Genomic DNA, 23,912 nt, shown 5'->3' with positions numbered 1-23,912 from the left:
ATCAAGCCATGCTGAGGTAGCATCCCACATGCCACAACTAGAAGGACCCATGGCTAAAAATACACAACTATGTACCAGGGGGCTTTGGGAGAAAAAGGAAAAATAAAATCTTAAAAAAAAAAATCACATCGCATCTCCTCCAGCTGACATCCAAGCCCCACGGCCTGCCTCATTTCCAGCCGCCTTCGGTACCCTTGCTGGTCCCGGCTCTCATCTGAGCTTCCCTGTCTTCAAGCCTTTGCTTGTGTTGTTCACACTCCCTACGATGGCCTCTTCCGGCACCCACACGGACAGAAACACGCCATCCCTGGGTCCCAGTTCAGACACGGCCTCCTCTGTGAAGCCATCGTGGATCTGCACGGTTGGGCTTGAACTATCCTGCCTCTGAGCCAAGGAGCCCTAGGGGCCTCTAAGGGCTCCTTCAGTTTTTTATGTCTTTCCTTTCTTGCTGGATGATGAGCACTTGAGAACAAATTTTAATGATCTTTTATCCCCAGGGCTTGGCACAGGGCTGGCACATGACATTGAGATGTTTAAATGTTTGGTGAGTGAAAGAAGGCTGGAAGTATGGCAGGTATTATGGGCCACATCCTAATTCCTGCCACCCATTAAATTGGGCACCCAAATTTTGCCAACAATCATTGTCATTCTGGGGTCCAATAGGGCAATGCTGGTACACAGGGACGTTGATGGGTCTCTCTTTCATATTTATCACTCCCTCAACACCAGGCCTGTCATACCAAGTGGAAGGCAGAAAGAAAAGAATGGACAATTATAGTTGTCCCCCCTTATCCGTGGGGGATACGTTCCAAGACCCCCAGTGGATGCCTGAAACCACAGATAGTACTGAACCCTGTATATGTTATGTTTTTTCCTATACAAACATACCTATGATAAACTTTAATTTATAAATTAGGCACAGTAAGTAATTAACAACAATAGCTAATAAAAAAGTAGAATAACACACTAATAAAAGTTATGTGAATGTGGTCTCTCTCTCTCTAAATATCTTTTATGTACTCACCCTTCTTCTTGTGATGGTGTGAGACAATAAAATGCCTATGTGATGAGAAGTGAGGTGAGTGATGCAGGTATTGTGATGGAGTGTTATTTTTGGACCACGGTTGACTGCCAGTAACTCAAACCACAGCAATGGAAGCCGCAGAGAAGAGGGGCTGCTGTATACTGCTTGGGCCAAATATCCTCCACAATCTCCTTGGGGAGTCAGTCCACGAGTCCCATGGAGAAGTGACTGCTCCAAAACGTCCCTCAGATCACAGCAAAGACGGCAACGAGAGAGGGACATTGGATCTGGATCGTTGCCACAGCCCCTGCCTCGCTAGCTCACACTCGCTCCACAGCATCATGTGGTGTTTCAAATGCACACATTTATTACAAAGTTGTAACAAAGACTGGATAGCATTTTGCGTTCTGGGAAGATAACCTCTGGCAGTTGATGGCTTTCTGAACGGAACATATGTTTCTAATTCAGATAGTGACCACTTGAATTGAGTTCTTCATAAGACCCCATTGTTGCTGCCCGTGCATTTAACTCGTGAGGAGTGGGAAGGAAGGGTCAGCACTGGCTCTTGTCTGGGAACCTGCCCCATGGACCGGTCCCAACACCTACATGTGGCCTGAGGCCACCATGAACGGTCAGCCGAGCAACAGCCTTACCACGGGTGGACCTGACACCAGGTCATGAAGACCACTTCCTGGCCTTTAAAGTTCTTATTAAAAGGCAATTTCAACCTTACTAAAACAAAGACCGGGCTAAGAAAACCTCCAGTAATCCCTGAGGCTGATGTGCTGACAACACGCCATCTTCCAGTTGATTAAGGCTCTCACTCCGTGGACAGGAGCCTGGGTTGTCTGTCTCCTCCCGCAGCCGAAGTGGGGCCAGCTGCACTGTAAATCTAAACTGCAAAAATTATGATCCCTTAGCGTGTGCCTGGCAATGTGGTGGTGTCTTGTCACAGAGAAAGAGGCTGCAAGGGGCAGACACTGGCCTCAGATGTTAGAGTCTGTGTCCGAGCCTGGCTGTGGGGAAGTGCTGGAAGCCAGAGTTATCACAGCCTCGTCCATTAGGCAGGCTCACCCTGCAGCACCCCTGGCCACCAGGCAGAACTCGGTGCCAATAGGATGAAAGGATGAGAGCGGGTGTACTTCCCTGATGGTAACAGGCTGGGCAGGTGCGCAGTGCCGTTCATTCAAGTCCAGTCCAGGGGGAATCTGATCTGCCTGGGATCTGGAGGGTGTGCCTGCAGACCAAATGCAGCAGCTATAGAAGTATTTTAAAGACATCAATCAAGACTTCTGATTTTAAAGATCCATCAAAATGCTGACATACAGCGCGCAAAGTGGATGGATGTAGATGTTTTCACGGTCGACTGCCACTCTGCGAGACAAAGCTCAGTTCCCGGAATAGCCTCATGCCATCAGTGACAGGTGTGAGAAATGCCTGAGTCATCAGGAGCTTCACAGGAACTTCAGAGGAAGAGAGAAAGGCGCTTCTTGAGGAAACAGTTGCTGATCTTCCTGCAGGAAGGCTGAGGGAAGAGCGGAACAGGATGCGCGCCCCTCAGTGGAGGACACGCAGGCACGTGAAAGGATTCTCAGGACTGAGGAGACGATCCACAGAACACCTGAACTGTTCTCCTGACGACATAGGGAGGGAAAATGTATTCACTGGAATGGTTACTCTGAGCAAATGGCAAGCTAAATGCTGCCTTTGGCTTTGGCTGGAATGAAGAGAAAAATATCCTTCAAGCACGTAGGAGGGAGCGCTGTGCTGGTTATAACAGAAGGGCCACATCGACTCTTCCTTGAGAGGGCAGAGCAAGAAAATCAGTCCAGACAGGACCACACAGAAAGCCCATGGAATCGGGCTAAACAGGGAAAATGGGTCTACATTTCTGAGACATGCAACCTAGAGAACCCTGAAACAGAGGTCCGGCTTTAGTGGCGTGTGTTACAATCTGTGGCAATGCATTTGAAATGGAAGGTAATTTGCAATCACTGAATCAGAGAGGGGGTCCTCCCTAGCTGAGCATCAGCATCCCATGGGAATTTTTTTGTTGGTAGAAATTCCTAAGCTGATTCTAAAATCTATATGGAAATGCAGAGAATCTATGCTTCCTGATTTTAAGACTTAGTGTAAAGCTGCAGTAATCAAGATGTAAGGAGAGACATCAACAACTGAAACAGAATAGAGTCTGTAACTGGCCTCAATCACACGCGGCCCACTTCTGTTTGTGGTGCAAGGTCAAAGTCGGTGATTTTATTCTTTCTCCTCTCCTCACCTGCCTGCTTCTCCCCTGCTTTCAGGGCACCCCTGGCCAGGGGCGGTTGTATCCTTCCTTCCACTTCCCAGACCAGAGCTAGAGGTTTTTTAATTTCAAATTTAATTACAAATTCCTGGTCTCACCTCCTCCCTGGTGAGCAGGAACCTCCTGAGTGAGCCCAGGAGTCATTTTTTTAAAGCTCCCAGAGGATTTTTGCACGGAGCCATGAGAGAGCTCAGCTCTCAGGACCCCGCAGTTCTAAATTCACCGTTAAGATGGAGAAAATCGGCTGCTACTTACACCCACTAAAGAGCATTACAAAAACCAGACATCCACAGGGTGACAGTGCTTAGTGTCAGGAGTCAGCATGGTCTGAGCGTGTGCAGTTGGCTCGCCTCTCTATATTTGTAAAACTCTGACTTCGTCCGTCACACTATCTTGGACCTAAACAGGCCCCAAATTCAGCCGATTTAAGCTGAGGGCCAAAACTGTCATCACATTGGCATCAGGCCACTGTTCCCCTGGCCAGGCTTTATGGTAATACTTATTTGAGAAATCCGTGCTTTTTCATTCTCACAGCAAAGCTTAAATTAAGCAACTTGATAAAGATGGAATTCTTAAATCTGCAACACGCCTAAATGAAATGTTGTTATTAATATAAAGTACTATGAGAAATGACCCTAAGACATAAGCAAAAGAGATGGGAAATTTGAGAAAGGAAGTAATGCTGTTGTCATGAGAGTATGTTCAAACGATATTGTGGCATCCAGGCAGGCATGTCCCTTCTTGGAACGGTGACATGGGGAAGAGAGCTTCCTCGATGCACAGAAATAGTCCTCTGCCCACCATCTTGGCTCAGCGGGAGCCCCAGGTTTCTCAACACCAGGAACTCCCTTCTCCCCCAACTGTGAGAGGAACAGTTGGATCCAGCTGGGCTCCACAGCTGGGCAGACCGGGACAAGGCTGGGACGGGCATCAGCGTCTGAGGCTTCAGCCTGCTCCAAGCTGTTGGTGACGCTGCAGTGCCAGCCGGGCAGAAGAGGAGGGGGCGCTGCTGAGAAGGTGTGAAGGCCGGTGCCCCCGCCATCTGTGACAACGGGAGCCAGTGTGTCCAGGCACAGAGGGCCGAAGCCTTCTGGCCACATCAGACAGAAGAACAAAGGACTCATGAACCTCCCTGTCATTTGGAACCTAATTTATTCCTCAGTGCCAAGCTTCTCAAAGTATTTGGACATGAATCCTGAACGCTAGGACGGGAAGATTTCTAGGCTTCGTGCACTTTCTACCTGACTCCCAACTGAGAAAAGAAGAAAAAGAAAGAGGAAGAGGGTGAAACCCCTGTCTGGCCATCTAGAGCATTCCTCAGAGCAGCCACGAGCCTGACCCCTGGGAAATCCATCCTGCGCTGCCCTGTGGACAGACCCGCTCTCACTCCTCTGAGGGTGGAGGCCTGGGGGCTTGTAGGAAGAGAAAGGGGAGAAAGTTCTGCCAGGAGCAGAGTGAACATCCAGTATAGGGGCCCAGGGGGTAATAGTAGAAGTAATATTTACTGAGTGATTACCAAGGGCCAGGCACTATTCAATACTCCACCACTTAGGAATATTAATCATCACACCAACTTTTTGAGGTATTATTATTATAATTTCCAATTAGTAGATGCAGAAAGCAAGGCATTACGTAGATAACTTGCCCAAAGTCACAGAGAAAGTATGAAGCAGCTGGGATTGCAAACCTGGGAAATAATAATCACTTCCTAGCTCAGAATTCTCCAATATTTTCTCATGATACTTAAGATCCAAATCCTATATCAGAGCCTATAAAATCCTACACAATCTGGTTCCTTCTCCTCTTTGACCTCACCACCTATGCCTTTCCCGCTTGCTCACAGACTTGATCAAACTGGCATCCTGAGTTTCAAACAGGGCAAACTCATTCCTGCCTCAGGGCCTTTGAACATACTGTGGAACACTTTTCACACAGATCTCTGCAGGGCTCACTCCCTGATCTTATTCATGTCTCTGTTCAAATGACATCTCCACTGAGCAGCCCTCCTTGACCACTCATCCAATATATACTCCCCCATTCTCTATCACCTTCCTCTGCTGTATCTTTCCTCACACGTTGATCACTAGCTGTAATCCAATTGTTATTTGCTTGGCTATGCATCTTCTGAATTCCCCACTAGAGTGTAAGATGCATGAGGGCTGACACTCCAGCACTAGACACAACTCAGTAAATGTTTGTTGAAGGAATGAGTGGGTGGGAGTGTACCAGGGCCAGGAGAGGGTATCACACCTACTTTACTGACTGAGGGTGAGACAGTGAAGAACATACAATGGTTCTTCACCTTGTGGAAGTCAGGCACCTCTCTGAGCCTGCATGAAAGTCATGGACCTTTTGTCCAAAAATATAACCAAACACTTGCATATAATCTCAAGAATCCCTTTTAAACCACAGGGAAGAACATTGCACTAATGGGAGGGATAGCACAGAGACTTGCATCTATTTGAGCATCAGCTGAATCCCCTTCTGTGCCCCCACTGGCTGCCTCCTGGATAATTCAGCCCCACTTAGGGATGCTTCTGAAGGAAAGAACGTGATCTGTGAACAGGGCAGTGGACTGAGTAGAAAGAAACCCCAGGGTCTGCATCCCTGGTCCAGCAATCTGGTTACTGGCTACGGCACACTACATATGCATCCTCACCTCTGGACCTTTGCTCGCTGTGGGAGATAGGATGACTAGCATTAATACTCCTTGCCTCCTGACACACACAAGCCACATCACCCTTCAAGAGCTGACTTGCTTTGACCAGTGGAATATGCAGAAGGGACACCATGCCAGCTCCAGGCCTAGCCAGAAAGGGGCCCAACAGCTTCCACTTTCCCTTATGAGCCAGTCGCCATGTAATAAATCTGAGGACCCTGAGACCACCGTGCTGTGAGGAAGCCCAAGTTAGCCACGTGGAGAGAGAGAAAATGGCCATGTGGAGGAACCACAAGGCATGAGACATGTGACTGAAGTCTCCCTGGACCTTCCAGCCCAGCCGGGCCCAACCGCCAGCTGATTGCAGCCAAGTGGGTAACTCAAGCTGATGCCAAATGGAGCGGAAGAACCGCCAAGCCAAGCCCTGCCCGAGTTCCTGACCCATAGAATAATGGAAGATAATACATCTTTTGTTGTTTTAAGCCACCAAGATTTGGGGTAGGCTGTCACACATCAATAAATAACTGATCCCTTCACACCAACTCCTCACCAGGTACGCCCTCCACTCCTGCTTTTCTGAACCTACCCATCCTCAATTATTAGCTCTAGTAATACCTCCTTCCAGAAGTTTCTCGTATCACTCCACCTCACACCTCACCCTGCCAGCCTCTGAACTCTCAACCAAATCAACTGTGAAGGCTTGGCTCAGGGGCACCATCCTCTGAGAAGCCCCCACCCAACTTCCACAGCGGCCACAGGTGCTTCTCCACATGCCCAATGTGCCTATGCACACTCCATTCCCATGACCATCTGGCTGCTTGCTGGTTCCCCCTCAGACTGTCACTGTCATATGCATTGTCATCCACATACTCCATACACACAGCTCAGACCTACCACACAAGAGGAGCTCAATAAGATCCTATGAACTAAAAGAACAAACCCCACACTACTCAGTGGACCTTTGCGTACCATCTCATTCATTCGCTCTGAAGACCTGTGTGTCTCTTTACCACTGTGATGGAAAATGCCTTAAGAATGAGGATCGTGCTACTCGTCTCTACATCCCTCACAGAGTCTTGCACTTAGTAGGCACTCAATAAATGTTCTGTTGACTTTTAACTGGTCAATGAGTGACTTTCACTGTGACCTTAACTCCAGATTCGCCCATGGACCTCTGATACTCAGGCTCCAGATCTCCTAGACTTGGATGCCATACAAGGACGGACAAGGCTCTGCTTGGTTATTTTTGGCTCTTTTCAATCAACGAAATTCCTAAAAGTCCAGCATTCTACATTCACAACAATGAGTTCATTCCAAAAGGATAACCTTCGGATGTCACATTCTCTTTAAGGCATTCACCTCCAATTCTTACTTCAACAGAAGAGCAGGAAAGGGTTAACACAGCTTCCCACACTGCCTGAGAGTTGCAATCAACTGGAATATCTGGTTCAATCTGTTGTTATAAAGCACAGTCCAGACAGCACTGTCACTACAAGGGACAATCATTCTATGAACACACACATAGTCTTGTGACCTTTACTCAACATTCCAGAGATACAGGAGCTGCATGGGCCTGGGGAGGAGGGGAGGGTTATAAATAGTGTGGTATGGTGGGCTTGACACTGGGGTGAGGCCAGGGTAACTCCTTATCTACAAACTCCTTATCTCTGGAACATCCAAACCATTTACCCACCTGACTATCTCAGACTGTCCCCACGCCTCCTAGGGACCTGGCCTTGGCTCTCCCTGGCCAGGGCTCATCTGCCTTTCAAGCTCCAGCCTCCCCTCCCTGGGTTTCATGTCTCAGCCGGGACCTGATCATTAAACCCTGTGTGCTCACACCAGGCCATGAAATCTCATCTCAATGTGTAAGGGCCTTTGTCACCTGGAGCCAAGCAAGGTGCAAAAGGTAATAAAGACCCAAGTGGGAGGAGAGGAAAAAAGTAAATAGGGAGAGGCAGGTCAGGGAGTGGGGTCCTAGGCAACAAGTCCTTATGGACCCAGCAAGTCTGTGTTCAACTCTGGGAGACACAAAGGAGATGTGTGCTGTACTGGAAGACAATGATTCTTGCATGCAGCCCACCCAGTGCTCCCATCCTGGCTCCGCCACTTCCCAGCTGTGTGACCCTGGACACATTCCTCAAGAAGGCAGTGTGCCTTCCCTATGAGGTTGTTGTGGGGCTCTAAGACATGTCCCTAAAGGGACTAGCCCAGTGCTGGTACACAGAGAGTGCTCAATAAATGTGGGCTCCCTTCTCATTCTCTTTCCCTTCCTGCCTCCATTAGAAAAGGCTGGCTCATCATTGAGGCTACCTAAACATAAGAATCCAGTCTAAGAGAAGCTCTGTCCTTCAGGGATGATGTGCTGAACCCCCAAGTAAGAAAGAAATTAACTTTGTTGAATATACTGCTCAATACTATTAAGGGACCATTCCTTCAACAAACGTTCATTGCGTGTCTAACATGTAGCGAGCATTGCCCTGAGACTGACTGATAAGCTTCCTTGTTCTAAGTACCAAGGGGCTTTAAACAGTTACTGTCCCTAAGATGCTTTTGTCCACAGTCCTGTCTCTGTCTTGGAAAAGAACATGACAGCATTCTATCTGCCAACATCAAGGCCCTAGATTTTAGGGAATAGGAGATGGCCCAAAGATGATGATGACAAAGATTATAATGACACAGCAAACAAAAAGCGATGCTTGTGGACAGGTGAATGGAGATGTATGCAGGCGATTCTCTAGGTAGAGGACGGGACAACAAGATCCATGGCCCCAAGCTGCTGTGCCAAAACTCTGACCCCAACTCTAAGCTCGCCAACATCATAGTGGAGATCAACATTTTTCCATCTCCCTGTGGTGAAGGACGAGTTTTGCTTTTTTACTTTCATTTTGTTGTGAACTGATACTTTTGTAAAATGCACAGATCACGTGCTTCAATGCTACAGTGATATCCAACTATTTTAAAAGTTTGTAAACACATACTCTCGATGTTGGTATTGATCTCATTGCTAGCCAGCAGCAAATGATTCACTAACTGGCACCAATCTATGAACCACACTTTGGGTAGCACTGATGTAATTTAGTTAATTCCACACACCATCCAAAATCTAGCATAATACATGTGGCAAACAAATACAGAAATGGAATTGTAAAGGCCAACTTACTTGCTGATGGTTGAAATTTGATCAGATCTTGCAAGTCAGTAGAAATCTGGAAAACGTGGCTATAGAACTGCTGGATGGAATTCTTCAGGCCAGCAATGTCTCTGGAATGTGACCGGAGTGTCCCATTCATCTGCCTGATGCAGCTCCACAGGCTGCTGACATGCTTGTTGAGCCCTTCCTTGATTCTCTGAAGACTTCCAGAGATGGAATCCAGTTTGCTACAAGTTTTCTCCATATGAGACACCCTGCCCTCAACCACGGAGACCTCCCTCTGGACCCCATGTGTATTTTCCTTACAAGTGTCCAGCTCAGAGAGGACCTGGCCTTGCAGCCTCTGCCACCTCTCCTCCAACTGGCTGCAGCAATGAGCCATGGGGTCCTGGGGAGACGGGAGGGGCTCCACTGTCCTTTCTTGCTCATCTTCCTTAGAAAACCCATCCACTCCAGTGTTTCTACCCTCTCTACAGCTGCTCAGCTCCTTCTGAAGATGATTCACATCATCTTCTGTGTGGTTTAGTTGAGAGTAAAGAAAACTAAAATCCTGTTGAAGTTTCTGGATGCTATGTTCAGTTTCTTGAAACTTCCTATGCATCGTGTCATTTAGAGATTTCAAAAGGCTCAAACTATTACCCATTGTGTGGTCTTCTCCACTTGGCAAAGTACCTTCTATCCCATGAGGCTCCCCCTGGAAGTTCTGCAGGCAAATATCCTCAACAACTTTCACTTTGTTCTTTAAGTGGCTTAATTCCATCATGACCTGTTCATGCCCAGCCCCTGAAACACCTGGTAGAGCGGACGCTGGGGCAGTGAGTTCTGCATCAGTGCTGTTGGCCATCTCTAGGAGAACGCTCCCTAGCCGCTCTTCCAGAGACTGTATTTTCTGATCAAGTAGTTGCTTCAAGTCATCTACCTCTCCATTAATGGTCCCCCGAAGGGTTTCTTCAATGTAGAAACAATGTTCTTCTGCGTTCTTCTCTGTCACATTGATCCTTGCATCTAGCTCATTCCATCTTGCATCAAAGTCTACATCTGCTTCTGGAACTACAAGGCGGTCAAACTCATTGTCCAGTCGTCCATTCAGCATTCTGGTGGCTTCGGCAACTCTTTCAATTTTCTGGTCTAACATCTTGATCTGTTGTCCAAAGTCACCGTTCTTTTCACTGTCACAGCAATTTGACCGGGCTGAAGGATCCTGTAGACGGGCTCGAAGTTCATTTATTTCTTTTCTCAGGTTTGTTTCCTTCTCTCCTATAAGCTCAATCACTCCCAGGTAGCTGCTCCCATAGTCATCACACTGCTGTTGGAGACCAACCAGCTTGTACTCACATGTGTTCTTTAGATCGGCCAGCTTTCTGTCCATTCCCTCCATGAGCTCCTCTCTCAGGGCATCAATCTTACTATCCACATAGGCTTGGTAGAGTTCGTTAGTCGTCATGGTGACCGTTGGGCCCTGGGCAGCCTCCTGGAGCTGTTTGAGCTGCCCTTCATAACCCTTCACTTTCCCATCCAGCTCTTCCAGCTTGTCACTTTTGGTCTTAAGAGCATCCCTGACTTCAGCCAGTTCAGACTGGATGTCCTTCATGCCAGATTCCTTATTGTTGAGGACACCAGGAAGCTGGATGGTTTCTGTATCTCCACCCATGGCACTGTCAGGCACCGGCTGGGGGTGCAGGTTACTGAGCCATGATGCCAGCATTTTGCTAGCATCGTCCTGAATGGCATGTTTGAGGTTTTCGTTCACTCCAGCGATGGAAGACTGGAGATCAAGAACTGTCCTTGTGAGTCGGAGAATCTTCTCCTCAAGCACCTGGATTTTCTTTTCCTGAAGTTCTTGGGGCACCTGTTTTGGATCTACCACCTGACTTGGTTCTGCTGCACGAGTTGGTGACAAAGTCTTCTTGGGCTCTGAGACTTGGCTTGGTTCATTGTCTGTTACAAAGAAAGAGTTGGACATGACTTAACATTTTCTACCTTTACCCAGTTTCTGCAAAGACAATAAACAGGGTACTTATGGAGTACACTTAAACCCTGACTTACAGATCCCTTCTCACAGCAGGCAATCACTGTGGTAGAAGGAAAAGAGTATGGCCATTGAGTCAAATAGACCTCCGCATGCACTCTGGCTCAGCTGTTTACTGTCTGCCCTTGAGCAAATTAATTAACTTCTGTGAGCAAGTTAATTAACTTCTGTGAACTATACTCCCCTCACCCATGAAGCAGAAGTACTATCTTCCCTCCTAGGTCTGTTAAGAGAATATTTACATGGCACATAATAGATACTCCATGGTCTCTTTCACCCTGAAGGAAAATATTATTTATCCGTCTTATCATATGAACACATCATCCCACATTGGTGAACTGCAGCCACACCCCAGTGGTTGACTGCACACTGTAAAACCACAAGAAACCACTTTAGCGAGAGCCACCCATTAGCTGTTGGGTGGTATGATATCATACAAGCAGCAAGTTATCCTCCAAGCAACTCCTAAATGTTTTTACTTTTATTAGCACCCCTATGCTAAAGGAGTCCCATAGACATTGTTTTGCCCAGTTATGAAGTTAGAGAAAGTAAAAGCAAAAGAGAGACAAAGCAACTGATTCTATCGGCATCTCCTAACAATAGAGCCATATGGCCACATGTAATAAGATTCACTAAGTCAAAGAATATGGTCATTGAATTTTTAATAATCCTACTTTGAGAAATATACCCCCAAGGAAATAGGAAAGAAAAAAAAATTATAAAGATGATTTTGATGAGTTATAAAATGAAAATAAACTGACAGATACAGAGATAGCTAAATTAAATAAAAAGATTATTGAACACTGAGGCAATAGGAGAATAAGAAGCAAACGATGCCCTTGAATGCAGTAGGATACACGGACTACCAGAAAGGGGTTAACGTCAATCAGCCTGCAGACAACACTCAGACATACCACGTAAAATGGAGAAACTCAAACAACACAGATTACAATGAAATAAAACACAGTAATGTACACTGACAAACACTGGAAGTAAACTGAGAATGCTGCAGCTATTTGAGTTTAATATTCATTGTTTTCTCCACCCTCCTCTTAACTTTTGTAGAAGATCATAACCATAGCTATTATTGATTAAAATCAATTTAGAGGTAAAACCAAGACTGGAACTCAGATGTCCAAACTCCCAAGCAGAGAACTATAAAGAACACCTTATTTTCCATACTGAAAAATGTATTCTATCTTGAGACACTAGAAGAAGAAAACAAGTTGTTGAATCACATTCAAATGAAATGCTATTCTGAGCAAAGGAAATAAAAACAAAGAACAGGTGCATGGGGGAAGATCAAGGATGTAAGAAAACGCTTCTCTCATATTCTACTGGTGGGGTGGGAACTGCTACAACTTTTTGGAAGGATAATTTGGTAATATGTATCAAAATACTCAGAATCCTTTTGACCCTGCAATTACGTTTCTAGAAATTTATTCTAGTAAATAATCAGGGATGAATCCAAAAATTTAACTGGAAAAAAATTCTTATTTGAATATTATCTATAATAATGAAAAACTGAAAACAACCTAAGTGACCAACAGTAGGGGGCTATGTTGAAATAATCACACTCTCTGAAGCCATTAAATGATACTGTAGAATATTTCATGACATGGAACATTGTTCATTATAAAGTTAAAAAATAAGTTCCAAAAATAGTATATTTTTTTAAATGATAGTGGGTTGAGGATAAGCATTTCCCTTCATTCTCTCCTGAAATTCCACTAAACTGGCAAAAAAGAAAAAAGGACTAAAAAAAACCCACTCAAGGGGCTGGCCCAGTGGCGCAGAGGTTAAGTGCACATGTTCTGCTTCAGTGGGCCGGGGTTCACTGGTTCCGATCCCAGGTGCAGACATGGCACCGCTTGGCAAGCCATGCTGTGGCAGGTGTCCCATATATCAAGCAGAGGAAGACAGGCACAGATGTTAGCTCAGGGCCAGTCCTCCTCAGCAAAAAGAGAAGGATTGGTAGAGTTAGCTCAGGGCTATTCTTCCTCAAAAAAAAACAAAACACAAAAAAAAACCCCTCAAGTCACACATAAAAAATTGGGGATCAGTATGGTTTTGGACGTTTTAACAGCAGCACTGGGAAGCTAGAAGAAAACTAAGCAATGCTTTCAAAATTCTGAAGGAAAATTATTTTCAACCTAGACTTCTGGTGTTAGAATAAAAATATTTTCAGACTATAAAATATCAAAAAGTTTACCTCCCATGCAATCTTCCCATGAAACTACTAGAAGATGTGCTCTACCAAAACAAGGGAGGCAAGTGAGAAAGAGCAAGCAGAGAGTACAGGAAACAGAATCAACGGAGAGAGGCAAATTAAGATTGCAGGGTGGCAGCTGTGTACCCGGAACAGAGGGTAGCTGGTCCGGGCTGGGCAGGCGAGGAGGCGCAAGGACAGAGTCCCTCAAGAAGACGAAACCAATGTGTCTGAACATAATGAGAGGATGTTTAAATAAGCAGAAGAGAGTTTGGCTTGAAATAGGGATAAAAACATAGAAAATCAAGTAAAGGAAAACATAAGACAATTATTAACTCTAGAGAAATCAAAAAAGCTGTGTAGGAAAGGCAGTATAGTCTCAGTATACTACACAGCTCAGCTGCAAACATCGTCTACATAGTTGCTACAATGTAAACAACAAATAGTGAATAAATAAAAACACGGAATAACGATATGGAAAGGATCGGGGTACAGGAGCTGTGTGTTGGAGAGGAGGTGAAAGGGAGTTAAAGCCTCACCTTCCGTAATGAGAAGTCAGCAGATAGGGAGGTAACTTCCAAAGACCGTCTGAAGAGTTTAGAGTAACTACCCGGGAAGAGAAAGTGGGGGAGGAGGAGGACCCCTGGGTCTCCTAATCGTCCTCATAAAGCTATTCGACTCGTTAAACAGCACATAGATTTAAGCTTTTATAAAATGAAAACTAGAACTAAACAAAACAGAAATGAGCTATCTGTTATGATCCAACAGACCCCCGCCATGTGTGCCCATCGTAGTACCTGTCCTGATTTATCGTAATTACTTGTCTAATGTTTGCCCTCCATGACATCAGGGACCGGGTCTGCCTTGCTTTTCACTTTCCCAAGTACCTAGGACAGAGCCTGCCAGACATAGAAGCTCAGGAGATATTTGTGGGATAAATGAATGCATTTTTCTTTAGCAAATCGTATATACAGACATAGGAAAGGGTAATAATATTCTCTAGCAAAATGTTAACAGTAGTCATTAGGCAGTGAGACTATGTATACTTAAATCTTTTACAAACATCCTTTAATTGAAATGCATTACGTTTGTAACACAAAATATTTTGAAATCTATTTTACAGACAATGTTGGGAAGTACTACCAGTTTCAAAACTAAAAACACCTCATGAGAAAATATAACCATTTAAAGAAGATTTAAATAACCAATTCATAAGAAAATCTAGACTGCATTTATTCCGACTCAACTTTAAAAAGTAAGGAAAGATAAAGTGAAGTAGAATAAAATGACAAAAAATTTTTATCTGTCAAAGTCATTCTCTTAATGTTACACTGAAAAGCAAAGGGGCGCTACTGGTTGAAAATTATAATTACTTCCTTGGCTATTCATTGAGTTTGTGTTACTTCACTTCAAAAAAATACTCAGGGGGCTGGCCCTGTGGCTGAGTGGTTAAGTTCGTGTGCTCCGTTTCAGCGGCCCAGGGTTTCACTAGTTCGAATCCTGGGCACGGATATGGCACCGCCTGTCAGCCCATGCTGACGCGGCATCCCACATGCCACAACTGGAAGGACCCGCAACTGAAAATACACAACTACGTACCGGTGGCTTTGGGGAGAAAAAGGAAAAACAAAATCTTTCAAAAAAAATTCAGAAACAAATTTAAGAACAACCTCACTAGATACTTCTAATTGGGGGCTTAGCTTTGCAAATACCTCATCCCAAACAGAATGCGAATCATTCTATTTCCTACTTTTTAAAAAACAAGTTTAACTCTTCATTCAGGTTTATGGGAGCTTGTAGACGAAAAGTGAAGTAAAAACAGAGCTTCCTGCTGTTTGAATCTCCTCTCCTCTGTGCCCCAGGCTACACAAGTGTCAAACCACCGGCATCTCCTACACGGATTCTAAGGACTCGGCTCTCACAAGTTGGCCCTGACAAAGCAATTTACTTGCCAAAAAAGTTTATCTTCCGATCGCTATTGCTTCTGCAAATAAACTTGCGTGCCACACGTGTCTCCTGCCGCGCACATGCGTGTGCTTCGAAGACCTAGGGAACCTCAACCCTGCAAATCATAAACCCTGTTTGGAGGAGCACTGGAAATCCCAGTGGTGCCCACGCAAGTAAAGCACAAACCAGAAGTCACCTGTGGCTTTCTTCATGCTGTTTCGAGGCCGAGCGGGCGTGGGGCGGGGAGTCTTCACAGCGTCTCTGGGACCTTCTTGGCAGTCTCCTCCTCTAAAGCCAGGGCAGCACCTCCATTCCAACTGTGTCACCGTCTTGTACTTCGTGACGTACCTGGGTCTGAAGTTCACACGATACCTGCCAGAGAAAAGGGTGGCATCTCTTTACTAGCTGCTGTTGCAAGCAGCCCTGGCCCTCCTGGAGTTTGACCCGAATAAAGAGGATTCAGGTCACTCAGGGCCTGCCTGCTCCCTCCAGGCTCACCCAGAGGGCATCACTGGTCTCCTCAGGCCACCCCCGGCCCCCTTGGGTTCAGCCAAAATCACATCAGCCTCAGGAAGGCAGGGGCTTCCTGAGCCCGGGTCTTGGCCTCCATCCTCCATCTCTTAGAGCCACATGCACCTGGCCCCCTTCCCCCTAAAGGCCAGGGAAACACACAACTTAGAAAAACTTAGCCCCACGATTCCCAGTGGATGTGGACTTTTCACAAACTAACCTTTTGTTTCACTGACCAACTTCTGTTCTAGAATTTGCTGCTTTGTGGAGATTTTTCCAGGTGTAACTCAGGGTCTTTCTGTGTTTCCAAGAAACATCCCTGGCGCCCTTAGCATCTGCGTATCCATCTCAGCACCTTTTTCCCCAACACTAGCAAACAGAGCAGGCCGAGAGGCTTTGGAGATGGCACCTCACATTATTTGTGTTCAGATCTTTTTAAAAAGATGCCCTGTCCATACAGCTAACAACAGAAATACGGAAGGAGAATTAGAATCATTGGAAAATCCCCTTTCAAAGTGCACGTTCCCTGACGCACCCGCACATCACACAGAGGCCCGTGCAAGGAGCGGAAAAGTCCTCCACAGCCAGCGCTGGGCCCAGGACACATGGCGACAACCCAGCAGCCCTGGGCACTTGGAGGGCTGGACCAGGTGCCCCTGCTCACAGCACAGACGGCAGCCCGCTCTTTAAGTTACCCCCACTTCTGGTTCTGGCTGGGAACCATCACTCTCTTGAACCTCTTCGCTTTCTCTTCATTTCGAACACAAGCACTAGCAGCTGGCCTTCTTTTTTTGGGCCAATTCCCAGAAAGAAAGAGGCTTTGCATCTCTTCCCCAGGGCTGCTGTGTGCTGCTCAGAGGTAATCAGGCAGGCCCACACCAGCCAAGCGCCCTGTCTCGGGACCAGCCTCGTGGCAGGTGGAGTTCAGAGTTACATTCCTGAGACAACGACAGATTACCAAATGTAACGGCACTTCGGCATCTCCCCTGCGGGTCAAAAGCATGTCATCTAAGACCTCAAATGTCAGGATCCACCCCGAGGACAGGCACAGCGTCCCTTCCAATTTCCAGGAGGGCCCTGCTGATGGCGCCCCCACAAGTGTTAGCGTCCCAGCACCTTACACTGCCCGTTTGTCTCGGTCCTTCGGGTCAGTGGGTCTCCACCCTGGCCGTGCGTTACAATCACCAGGGAGCCGTGGAAAACTACCAACGCCTGCGTCTCGCCCTCAGAGGGTCAGATTTAATTGGTCTGCAGTGGGGTCTGGGCATGCGGATTTTGAGAAGCTCCCATGGAAGGCTTTCTCAAGGAAAAATGAATAGAAAGCCCAGTAAGTAAAACAGAAAAGCAAGGGCTGCTCAGGGGTGGTGGGCTGGACCCCCTTCTGGCTCTTCATTCCTTCCCATTCCCACCACAGCCCCCATCAGCCCCACCAGATTTTCATCTTTTCACAAATGAAAAAACAGAGGCTCAGAGAAGTTAAGTGACTTGTGCAAGTTCCAACGGTCAGGAGGGGCCAGGGCTGAGATTCAAACCCCAGTGTTCCCCCCGGGCCCCACACGGCCTCCCAGCACGCAGAAGCAGCAGGTCTCTCTGGCACTTGCCTTAAATTAGAAACGGGCCCACCCACCCAGAGATGCTCCAGAAGGCCCCACAGCTGGGTAAGAAGGTAGCCACTGTCCCCGTTCGGCAGACATTCCACTTCATTGTTTTGCATACACAAGTACAGCATAATGCTGGAAAAATGTGTAATCTCAGAAAAACTTGGTTCCTCTGAGCAGTTAAGACTGAATGTGAAAATGTGTTTGCTCTTGGGTTTTATTCATGTGCCAGCAGATGACAGCCCATATTAAACCCTCTTGGACGTGGCTGAGCCAAGACTAGGAGAGCAAAACATGTGGCTGCAATGCCCGTGGAAGAGGGATGACCTCCCACCCCACCCGGGGGCCTTCACAGCCCCTCGCTGCCGAGCCAAGTGTAAGAAAGTTCTTGCTTTTCCAACACACTTCATTATTTTCTTTAAAGTCAGTTATTATTTTGGAGCCAGCTCATAACTTAGGAAAGTTCCCTGGAGCTCCCGCCTTCCTCTCCACCCCCACCCTTCCCTAATCGCTTGCTGTAGGGTTTCCGGTTTCCGCAGTGGGGTTCAGGTTGACAGCATCTCCAACGAAGTTTTCAGGTCTAGCGTGGGGAAGAGGCCTTCCTGGCGAGCAGTGACAGCTGGAAACGATCAGGCGGCCACTTCTAGCCGTGGGAAAGCTCACATTCCGACTTCTTTGTGCACGATGACACGGTTCCCCGAGGCTGCCTTGGGTCTTCAAGACTCAATTTGGAGGGAGTAAGGGGAGGAGGTATGGGTTGTCCAGCCCCACAGCCCCACTGGGATTTTTCCCGCAGAAATGGGGACCCCCTTACACAGTAGCCAACCAGGAGGGGCCTCAGAGGATGGGGAGAAACCCGGTAGGATTCCCAGGCCACCTGCCCTCATCACCCAGGGCACTGTAGGACAATATCTTGGCCAGGCAGCTTTAAAAAAATGCCTAGGCCTTTACCCCTCAAAATTCTAATTTTAACTGGTTTCTGGGCAGGGGGCGCCCAGGCATCTGTACCTTCCAAAACTCTCCAGGTAACTGTCCAGCACAGCCAGAGGTGAGAAGCACTCCCCCAGACCCAGGGCACCACTGGCCTTCCTAGCTGGGAGCCGGGAGTCTCTAGACACCCAGGCTGGGAAAGTGGATGGAGCCAAAGCATCCCCAGTGTTCTCCGGCCGTGGACTCAGAGCACACGGGAGATGCTTGATAGGTACTTACTGAATCAGCCAACTGCACCCAGCTGGGGGCCACCAAGCCCAGGGATCGACAGCCAAAGGGACAGAGTCACAGTGGTGCTGGGCTGGAGGGCAGCCTCAGGCTGCAGTTTTGGCCCCCATCCCAGTCTTGGGTCGGGACTGTAACAGCATCCTGCCCCCGGGGAGCCCCGTCCACAGCTGCCTCAGACACCCCCGGGGCCCCCTGCAAGCCGTGGCAATGAGCCGACCCATAGCCTGAGCCGGCCCCCAACCCCTGCCTCAGCCACACCCATCTCCTCAACTCTCCTCTCCCCTTCATCTCCCTCTGAAGCCCTTTTCGGGGTGAAACAAGGGTTCACCATTTTTATGAGTTCAGCCTCTATGTCAGGGCACCCGATTGGCCCAAGGAGATTCTAACGAGAAAGAAGGTGGCAAGAAAAGGATGGAAAAGTCAAATCTGAGCTCTGCGACCACATGATTGGAAGTGTCCCTGTTAAAACAGAATGTGACAAAATGACTGTGCCTCCATTTGCCATCACCTCCCACAAAGACTCCCTCCTACTGACCGGAAGTGAGACCTCATCCTAACTTGCTTCAGCTCACATTGGATGTGCTTGTTCAAGGCTCATCTCGTCCACAGACTGGAAGCCCCGTTAGGGCAAGAATTCCTAAGGATTTTGTTCTCTACAACATCCCGACTTGTCCTTTTGTAGGTGTTTGATAAACAACTAATTATTAATCATTAATTAATCCATAATTAGGCCAGCCCCACGGCCGAGTGTTTAAGTTTGTGCGCTCAGCTTCGGCGGCCCAGGGTTTCGCCGGTTCGGATCCTGGGCACGGACATGGCACCACTCATCCAAGCCATGCTGAGGTAATTTCCCACGTAGTACAACCAGAAGGACCCACAACTAAAATATCCAAATATGTACTGGGGGGATTCGGGGAGAAAAAGCAATAAAAAAAATTAAAATAAAAAAATAATCTATAATTAATGATACTAGGTCTTATCTTAACTTTTGACAAGGTTTAGGGGAGTCCTCTGTCCACATTAAAAACCCAAGAGTTATCTTCAGGTCCAACCCCGAGCAGATATGAATTCCTGAGTCTTCCCAGGACAAACCAAGCTCCCAAGTCCTCAGGTCATGAGAAGGTGACCTGGAGATGTGCTGTCCAATAAGGTGGCCATTAACCACATGTGGCTGTTTACATTTAAATGAATTAAAATTAAATTAAATTGAAACTTAGTTCCTTAGTCACACTAGCCACATTTCAAGTGCTTAACAGCCACATCTGGCTAGTGGTGACAGTATCAGACAGCATGAACACCATCATCACAGAAAGTTCTGTTGGACAGGGCTGGCCTAGAGAGTCACAAGACTGTCAACAGAACAGCAACGGGCACACATCTATCTGCTCATCTCTTGATTTCTATCCCACTTCCACCCGTCGTCTTTCTCCTCTCACATCCTGCCCAACAGAACTTTCTGCAATGATGATGTTCACACATCTAATACCACATGTGGCTGTTAAGCACTTGAAACGTGGCTAGTGTGACTGACGAACTAAGTGTTCAATTTAATTTTAATTCGTTTAAATATGAACAGCCACACGTGGTTAATATTATTTTCTCTGAATATAACATATTCTCTGAATATAATATATTTTCACACATCACTGGCATAGGATCATCTAGACAGCTGTTCCACAAAGGTAAAGATCTTTTCCCTGCACTCAGTATTTACCTGGATTTTATTTTAACACAAGCCTCTAAAACTTTGCACAAATCGAAAGCCCAGTGCCCCATTGGGGATACTCGCCTGACCGGGATTTCTCCCAAGAACACTTTCTAGCAAACTCTCCTTCTTCCAGTCCCTGGCTTGCCCCCAAAAAACCTGGAGCCAACTCTTCGTGCTTTGTCCCGCACGTGTGGTTCTGCACAGTATCGACTGGAACGGGACTGAGGGGATGAAGAAAGAAGGCAGGAAGAAGAGATGCTTCCCTCTCTCTGATAGGGAGCACCCTAACTTGGAGAAATAACCACCTACCTGGGGACAAAGAAAATTAGGATGTGAAGGCGAGAAGTCATTTCACAGAGTGTCAGAACGGGCGCCCAGGGAGACTCGCTTGCCGGCATTCAGATGCTACTCCGCGTTTTCCACAGAGCACTAGTTTACTCCAGCCACAGTAATTCAATTTAAAAAATTGTGGTAAAATACACACTATATGAAATGTACCACCTTAACCATTTTTGAGAGTACAGTTCAGTGGCCTTGATACATTCACATGTGCAACCATCACCACCATCCATCCCCAGACATTTTCATCACCCCAAACTAAAACTCTGCACCATCAAACACCAGTGCCCCACATCCCCTCCCCCAGCCCCTGGAACCACCATGCTACTTTCCGTCTCTAGGAATTTGGCCACCCTGGGTACCGCATGGAAGTAGAATCATAGAGTATTCATCCTTTTGTGACTGGCTTTTTCACTTAGCACAATGTCCTTGTAGGAAAGGAAAAAACTTTTCCTGTACCCTCCTATATTTCTTCCTGGGGCTTGTAAATTAAACTGACAAAAGACAAATGAACAAGAGAAAAGGCACAAATTTAACTGATGATAATATTCTTATGCGCACAGGGCCTTCACAGAAAAGAAGTGAAAACTCAAAGAAGCAGTTACACTCAGGGGCTTATACACCATTTTAACAAAGAGTGAAAAATCGCAGAAAAGTGACCAGACAAAGAAAAGGGGGTTTGGGCTTCTAGGGGCAATTAATTGTGGGAATGTGGCTAGGAAATATATGGGGGAAACTAATGGAAGAGAAGAGCTATTTTAGTAAGGTTTGTTTATGCAGATGCATCTCAGTGCCAGCTCTCTGTGTCCAGCGACAAGGGTCACTCTCCTCATCCTGGTACAGGACAGGCAGGAAGGGGGGCGGGGCGGCACAGAGAGGTCTTCTTGTCTCTGCTGATTCTCAATGGCTTCCAGCTCAAATAATCAGCATGCCAAAGTGGCATGTTTGGGGGTGGCATAGCCTGACCCCCTTCATCCTCAGGTTCGTCCATATTGTAGCATGTGTCAACATTTCCTTTTTCCCCAGTAATTCACTTGTACAAAGTTTGGTCTCAGTGTTCTAATTTAGAAATTGACAAGACAGAGGACTGATTTTCTAGGAACTGCTTGTGGTGAATGGATTTTTTTCTTTCTTTGTTGTTGCTGTTCTATCAATCAATGAATAAATAAATGAGCTTCTTATTGAAGTAATACTTTGCCCAAAGTGAATACCATCTGGCAGTAGAGACTATAAAGGTTGAAATTGGAAGTGACTTCAGAAGTCTGTTGAAGGAAAAGTGGTTCTGCACCAGCAGAAGAGACTCCTCCCATTTGAATCCACTTTGTTTTACCGACAATCAAAAAACTGACCATTTGAAACCATGCCCAGGGGCCGGCCCTGTGTCTGAGTGGTTAAGTTCGTGCGTTCCTCTTCGGCAGCCCAGGGTTTTGTCAGTTCGAGTCCTAGGCACGGACACGGCACTGCTCATCAAGCTATGCTGAGGTGGTGTCCCAGATGCTGCAACTAGAAGGACCTACAACTAAAAATACACAACTATGTTCCGGGGGGGTTTGAGGAGAAAAAGGAAAAATAAAATCTTTAAAAAAGAAACCATGTCCATCTACAGAGACAATGTCTGCAATCTGAGGAGGGGACTCTGACCCTCAAGGTCCCTTCCGATGCTAACTTCCATATTCTGAAAAAGTCTCCCCACACAAGGCAAAGTGAGGGGATCAGAGAGCCTTCTTCCAGGTGACAGCACATCACACACAAAAATTAGAACTTTCATCTTATGTTTTTCTGCTACATTACATATTTTTTTCATTTTTGTTTTGTTTTGTTTTAGGAAGATTAGCCCTGAGCTAACATCTGCCACCAATCCTCCTCTTTGTTTGCTGAGGAAGCCTGGCCCTGAGCTAACATCCGTGCCCATCTTCCTCCACTTTATATGTGGGACGCCTGCCACAGCATGGCTTGATGAGCGGTGCCATGTCCTCACCCAGGATCCCAACCAGTGAACCCGGGCCGCTGAAGCAGAACAGGCGAACCTAACCGCTGCACCACTGGGCTGGCCCCTACGTTACACATTTTTAATTAGTTCTCTGCCTGGAGAAATTAATACCATGGAAGGAAAGAAATGTAAAATATTTTACTTGACTTTTTAGGAAAATCTAGCTAAGTTTTAAAAGCCGAAATGCTTGGGCAAATATATTTCTGAAATATAAAATGTATCAATTAATCTAAAAGTCAGATGGATGAGCCCTGATTAAAATCCAGTTACAATATAGCTGTGTACGCTTTTTAAAAATCACAGATCCTAGACCAAAGCAATGTGTTCCGGATGAAAATGCATGTATATAAGTTCCCAGAACAAAGGAGATGTTTGCTGGAGAAACCACAACTGTAAGCTGCTTATTTTTCTGTTTCCTCTTGAATTAGCTTCCTTAGGTACTTAGAGGGGCAAGTTAGATTTCAAAACCTAAACTCCTCTTGACTTCTCAGTAGTTTGCCCTGATCATACAGCGTAATAAGTAGAACTTTTCCCTACAGTTCTCCACAATTTATCACCCCCCTGAACCCTGAGGACAGAGCAATTCTCTAGTCCTGAAGAAAGGTGATTAAAGAAAACCACAGGCTCAGTCCCAACTTGGCTGCAGCAGACAGTGAAGCTGTTACTCTCAGATTTAGTGGAAGGGCAGCCAGTACCTTCTTTCGGAGCAAACTCGCATTGCTAAAAATGACATCATCCCGCAGTGCAGGGTGCGTCCCGCACCATGAGATACAGCTCATGCATGTGTTCCAACCAGCCCACATTCCTCGTTTTAACTTCCTCGCTTTGGGAGATACATTACAACACTCAAGTCTGTGCCCCGACAGTGGGGAGGAGGGCCAGCGAGTGTGGGGCGTCCCCCAGGGCCTGAGCTAATGGGGCTGACTTTCTGGAGGGCTGAATAATCCAAGATGCTATGAAGGCCCTCATTCTCCCAAAGAATTCTTTTGGGAAGGGCTATTGCTGCCGCAGGCTGTTTCCCCCAAATCAATTCTATACCGCTCCACTTCGCAAATTTACGTCATGTGTCCTCATTCTTGGATCCGAATCACAGAGTGCTCTCCTCCCCATCACTCCCTGAGGCACTCAGACCCAGTGTTCCCACAGTGCAGCCATGAGAACATCTGCTAGCCTCAGCCTTTCGCATGATGCTCATCACAAATGAAACTTTCTGTGGTTTGGG

At 46.6% G+C, this 23,912-nt stretch overlaps 1 protein-coding gene across 2 annotated transcripts in view; it reads right to left on the bottom strand.

The window, feature by feature from the left end:
- EMILIN2 (elastin microfibril interfacer 2) overlaps window positions 1-23,912 on the bottom strand; it is a 51,029-nt gene that overhangs the window by 10,795 nt on the left and 16,322 nt on the right. For both annotated transcript variants that reach the window (XM_070627483.1, XM_070627484.1), the window contains exons 3-4: window positions 15,524-15,699; window positions 9,152-11,080 (exon numbers count right to left, since the gene is read on the bottom strand). In XM_070627483.1, coding sequence (XP_070483584.1) covers window positions 9,152-11,080; window positions 15,524-15,699 — 2,105 coding nt within the window. The remainder of the gene's footprint in view (window positions 1-9,151; window positions 11,081-15,523; window positions 15,700-23,912) is intronic.

Source organism: Equus przewalskii, chromosome 7, assembly GCF_037783145.1.
Source record: "Equus przewalskii isolate Varuska chromosome 7, EquPr2, whole genome shotgun sequence".
Lineage (NCBI taxonomy): Eukaryota > Metazoa > Chordata > Mammalia > Perissodactyla > Equidae > Equus > Equus przewalskii.
The sequence above is the reverse complement of the archived record's forward strand: the minus strand, read 5'-3'. Positions and strand labels throughout refer to the sequence as shown.